Source organism: Lathyrus oleraceus, chromosome 4, assembly GCF_024323335.1.
Source record: "Lathyrus oleraceus cultivar Zhongwan6 chromosome 4, CAAS_Psat_ZW6_1.0, whole genome shotgun sequence".
In the NCBI taxonomy this organism is placed as follows: domain Eukaryota; kingdom Viridiplantae; phylum Streptophyta; class Magnoliopsida; order Fabales; family Fabaceae; genus Lathyrus; species Lathyrus oleraceus.
This window is the reverse complement of record NC_066582.1, coordinates 121,052,836-121,058,294: the sequence shown is the minus strand read 5'-3', so window position 1 is coordinate 121,058,294 and position 5,459 is coordinate 121,052,836. Positions and strand designations below refer to the sequence as shown.

Here is a 5,459-nt window from a genome sequence, read left to right as displayed (position 1 = left end):
GTCAAACCGTAACGGTCGTAACTATGCATCTTGTTATCCTTCCTTCATTTCTTATATTTCTCCTTTTACAATTTGGTTATGATATTGCAGCAGTCTTGTTTTATCTTGCTAGATCACAAAATTGTATGATTTTAATAACTAAATTGAAATCTTAATCCCATATTGATTCAACGGATACTTACACTTTAATTATGTAAACGAGTAACCTTGTACGTTGGAAATATATATATATATAATATATATATATATATATATAATATATATATATATATATTATATAAAATACCGGTCTGTCACAAGTATGATAACTCAAAATAGAAAAGAAAAAAAACTATTATGAGAAATGGTTTATTGGCTAGGGTTTGCAAACATTAATTTTGCAAAATGAAATTATTAAGGTAAGAAAATATATTTTTTTAATAAATTAAACGTATTAGATCTAAGTGACAAAAAGGAGAGTCAGGCTCAAAACTAGTTGGCCTTTGGCAGAATGTGTTATAGCAGACAAAGTGCGTCTGCCCATATTTTCAGGACATTATTCGTCTCATCCATCTTAACTATAAAAGAAAATAATATGAAATCTTATTTTATTATAATGAAAATGAAGGCACATCAAAAATAAGAAGTTGATATTAAAACAAATTTCACAAAGAAATGCACCCTCACCCTCACCCACCCGTCTCTGTTGCTCACTCTCAAATTTTAAAAACTGTTATAATCCTTTTCCCCACCATTGCACTCTACTTGAACATAAACAAGTATTATAAACAACCATCTAAAATTCCACCTCTCTCTCTCTCTCTCTCTCTCTCTCTCTCTTTAAAGCATCATGGTCTAGCTGTTTCTTGGATCTAGAGATTTTGGCTATTTTTATTTATTTTGATATACCTCTTTTATTTTGAAGTAATACACAAGACATGATTTGGTTCCTTCCTCCCTAGGCTCAAAAATCAATCAGAACTTTTTTCATTGGAGTTTGTAGCAGCATAGTTACTTGCAATGCCTGTAAATCTATGGACCCTTTTTTTCTTATCCATTTTTCTATTACTTCCACACCATTCTTTTCTATCTTTTGCAGTAAACCCACAAGGGGAAGCTCTTCTTTCATGGAAGAGAACTTTGAATGGATCCTTGGAAAATTTGAGTAACTGGGACCCAATTGAAGAGACACCATGTAGCTGGTTTGGAGTGAGTTGCAACTTGAAGACCCAGGTAGTAGAATTGGATTTGAGGGATGTGGATTTGCTTGGAGAACTCCCAACAAATTTTATCTCATTGTTCTCCTTGACCAGTCTTATCTTAACCGGAACGAATCTCACCGGTACAATTCCAAAAGAACTAGGTAATCTTGTTGAACTCAGCTATTTGGACTTGAGTGACAATGCATTGAGTGGCGAAATCCCGAGTGAAATTTGCTATTTGTCTAAACTCGAGGAACTGCATCTGAACTCAAACGAGCTTGAGGGGCCGATACCAATCGCAATTGGGAACCTCACAAAGTTGACAAAACTGATCTTATATGATAATCAGCTGAGTGGCGAAATTCCAAATACAGTTGGCAACATGAAGAGCCTTCAAGTGATAAGAGCTGGAGGAAACAAGAATCTAGAAGGACAATTACCACATGAAATTGGAAACTGTTCCAGTTTGATCATGTTGGGTTTAGCAGAAACAAGCATCTCAGGTTTCATGCCACCAACTCTAGGACTATTGAAGAAGCTTGAAACATTAGCCATTTACACTTCACTCCTCTCGGGTCAAATTCCCTCTGAAATTGGTGACTGCACAAACCTTCAAAACATTTACCTTTATGAAAACTCACTCACAGGATCCATTCCAACCAAATTGGGAAACCTTAAGAACCTCAGAAACCTGCTACTGTGGCAGAACAATTTAGTAGGCACCATTCCCCAAGAGATTGGAAACTGTTACCAATTATCAGTGATCGACGCGTCAGTGAATTCACTAACAGGAAGTATCCCTAAAAGCTTTGGAAATTTGACTTTGTTGGAAGAACTTCAATTGAGCGCGAATCAGATTTCTGGTGAGATACCCGGAGAATTAGGGAACTGTCAACAACTGACTCACGTGGAGCTTGATAACAACCTTATATCAGGTACAATACCTTCCGAATTAGGAAACCTTGGGAATCTAACGTTGTTGTTTCTGTGGCATAATAAGTTACAAGGTAATATACCTTGGTCTCTTTCCAATTGTCAAAACCTTGAAGCTATTGATCTGTCACAGAACGTGTTAACTGGTCCTATACCAGAAGGGATATTCCAGCTTCAGAATCTTAACAAGCTTTTGCTTCTATCTAATAATCTCTCTGGTAAAATTCCCTCTCAGGTTGGGAATTGTTCTTCACTTATTCGCTTTAGAGCCAACGACAACAACATTACTGGTACTATTCCTTCTGAGATTGGGAATCTTAAGAATTTGAATTTCCTTGACTTTGGGACTAATCGAATTTCCGGGGTTATCCCGGAGGAGATATCTGGCTGTGGGAATCTCACTTTCTTGGACTTGCATTCGAATTTCATTGCCGGAAGCTTGCCGGAAAGTTTGAGTCAGCTTGTTTCACTTCAATTTCTTGATGTCTCTGATAACATGCTTCAGGGCTCAATGAGCCCATCTCTCGGCTCGCTCGCCGCACTTACTAAGCTGGTTCTTCGGAATAATCAAATCTCCGGTTCGATTCCCAGCAAACTTGGTTCCTGTGTAAAGTTGCAGCTATTGGACCTAAGCAGCAATCAATTCTCCGGTAAAATCCCCGGTAGTATTGGTAACATTCCGGCTCTGGAAATAGCTCTGAATCTAAGCACAAATCATCTCATTGGCAACATTCCCCGTGAGTTTTCAGATTTAACAAAACTCGGAGTTCTTGATCTATCTCACAACATTCTCACCGGAAACCTGGATTATCTCGCCGGATTAGAAAATCTCGTGGTCCTCAATATCTCCTCTAATAAATTCTCCGGCCGCGTTCCGAACACGCCGTTCTTTGCAAAACTTCCTTTAAACGTTCTCTCCGAAAACCCGTCGCTGTGCTTCGCCGGCAACCGGTGCTACAACGAAAGCGACGGAAAATCAGGGAAGCGTGCCAGGGAAGCGCGCGTGGTGATGGTTATTCTCCTAAGCGTCGCGTGTGTTTTACTCATGGCGGCGCTGTATGTTGTCCTGGCAGCAAAACGACGCGGAGAGCAAGAAAACGACGTGGAGCTCAATGGAAAAGAATGTGACGCGGAAATGGTCCCACCTTGGGAGGTGACATTGTACCAGAAACTCGATCTGTCAATATCCGACGTGGCAAAAGGTCTCTCAGCCGGCAATATCATCGGCCACGGCCGATCCGGCGTCGTTTACAAGGTTACCATGCCAGCAACCGGATTAACCATCGCAGCTAAAAAGTTCCGGTTATCAGAGAAATTCGCAGCTTCGTCATTTTCATCGGAGATTGCCACGTTGGCAAGAATACGACACCGTAACATCGTGCGGTTATTAGGTTGGGGTGCTAACCGCAGAACAAAGTTACTGTTTTACGATTATTTACCGAACGGTAATTTGGATGCAATGTTACACGAGGGATGTACCGGATTAGCAGTGGAATGGGAGACAAGGCTCAATATAGCAATTGGCGTCGCTGAAGGATTGACTTATTTGCATCATGATTGCGTCCCTGCTATCTTGCACCGGGATGTTAAGGCGCAAAATATTTTGTTAGGAGATAGATATGAAGCTTGTTTGGCTGATTTTGGATTCGCTCGTTTCGTTGAAGAACATCACTCTTCATTTTCAGTTAATCCTCAGTTTGCTGGTTCTTACGGATACATTGCTCCTGGTAACTATAATTTCTTTTCTCAATTATTACTTAATCCACTTGTTTTACCAATTTCAAACTTAATTTAATCTGTTTAGACTAATTTAAAGTACCGATATTATGTCTTGTTAAGACATTTCAGTTAATAACTGTGCAGAGACATCAGATTGTATGTGTGCGATTTCAGACATTATAGTTGGAGTTAGGTTGAATGATTGGCGTTTTTTTCATGTGATTATTATCATTCATGAAGCATGTGTATTATTGAAGGAAATGGGACCGTACAGTTATTTTCTGTTAAAGTGTGACAGTGCTTGTTTTGTCGCTTTTTTGATTTTGTTTTCATTACATCTGTACATTTCAAGTACTTGACCACACGAAGTCACAAATAACTCACATGCATTTGGACACACATAGTTAATAAGACATAATAGTTAATGGCGGCACAAAAGCCAAATCATCATCATGGATAATTAATAATGTATATCCAATGATTAGTTTTGTGTCTAGGGTATAATTTTTGTGTTGGGTTGGAATTTTGCAGAGTATGCTTGTATGATGAAGATAACAGAGAAGAGTGATGTATACAGCTTTGGTGTGGTCCTACTAGAGATAATAACAGGGAAAAGACCGGTTGATCCATCATTTCCAGATGGAATTCATGTTATTCAATGGGTGAGGGAGCATTTGAAGAGCAAGAAGGACCCGATCGAGATTCTTGATTCAAAGCTACAAGGTCATCCAGATACGCAAATACAAGAGATGTTACAAGCACTTGGTATCTCGTTGTTGTGTACAAGTAATCGCGCTGATGATCGACCTAACATGAAAGATGTCGCAGCATTATTGAGAGAAATTCGGCATGACACTACATCAGCTGCTGAGCCCCACAAGCCTAAAAGATCTGAAACATCGTCATATTCTTCGTCTTCGGTGACCCCAGCTCAGTTGTTGTTTCTACAATCAAACTCACATTCACATTCCTCGTCAATCGCTTATTCCTCTTCCTCGGCCGCAGCAGCCTACCATTCCCCAAGGAACCAGTCATGATTTCAAGATTGGTTGAAGCTATTGATTGATGTAATTTAGGACATAGATGAGATCTTGTTTAGATTTGTTTTCATTGGTTAGTTAATTAGTTGCGGTAATTAACGTTAGTGTAATGTGAGCATTGTAGATGTTCTCTGCATATTCTGATTAATGATAAGATAAGGCAAAGTGAGTTGAGTGTACAGCAGCAGCCTAGTTATTTCACATGATTCTTTATGTTGTGATTGAGTTCATTTATTTTCTGTATGTTTGTTTTTCTAACATTCAGATCCTCTCTAGATCAACTTGCGTACCATCATTTTCATAAAATTAGTGTGTCTATCTCTGAACTATTTTTTTTACTGCTTTTGGTTGAGTTTAGGAGATTTAAATGCTCGTTGCAGACATAAAAGGTATTGCCGCCAATGAAAGAAAATTTGCACTGGCCCAGAAAAGCAAAAATTGCAATCTTGGGAAAAGTAAGAAAACAAAATAAGTTAGAGGGTCATGTGTCATATAGGTTGATAATTCTTATCTTGTATTAGTTTCATGCACCAAACGAACTGATAGAGAGAATAATTCTATCAATTTATCATCATATTCATAGTTG

The 5,459-nt window shown here is 38.6% G+C and overlaps 1 protein-coding gene across 1 annotated transcript; it reads left to right on the top strand.

Moving 5' to 3' along the window:
* Nucleotides 1-608: 608 nt before the first annotated feature.
* On the top strand, nt 609-5,137 carry LOC127073954 (leucine-rich repeat receptor-like serine/threonine-protein kinase RGI4). The gene is made up of 2 exons (XM_051015202.1): nt 609-3,841; nt 4,365-5,137. The coding sequence occupies exons 1-2, from the start codon at nt 1,000-1,002 to the stop codon at nt 4,868-4,870; spliced, it is 3,348 nt and encodes a 1,115-aa protein (XP_050871159.1). The 5' UTR covers nt 609-999; the 3' UTR covers nt 4,871-5,137.
* The last annotated feature ends 322 nt before the right edge of the window (nt 5,138-5,459 follow it).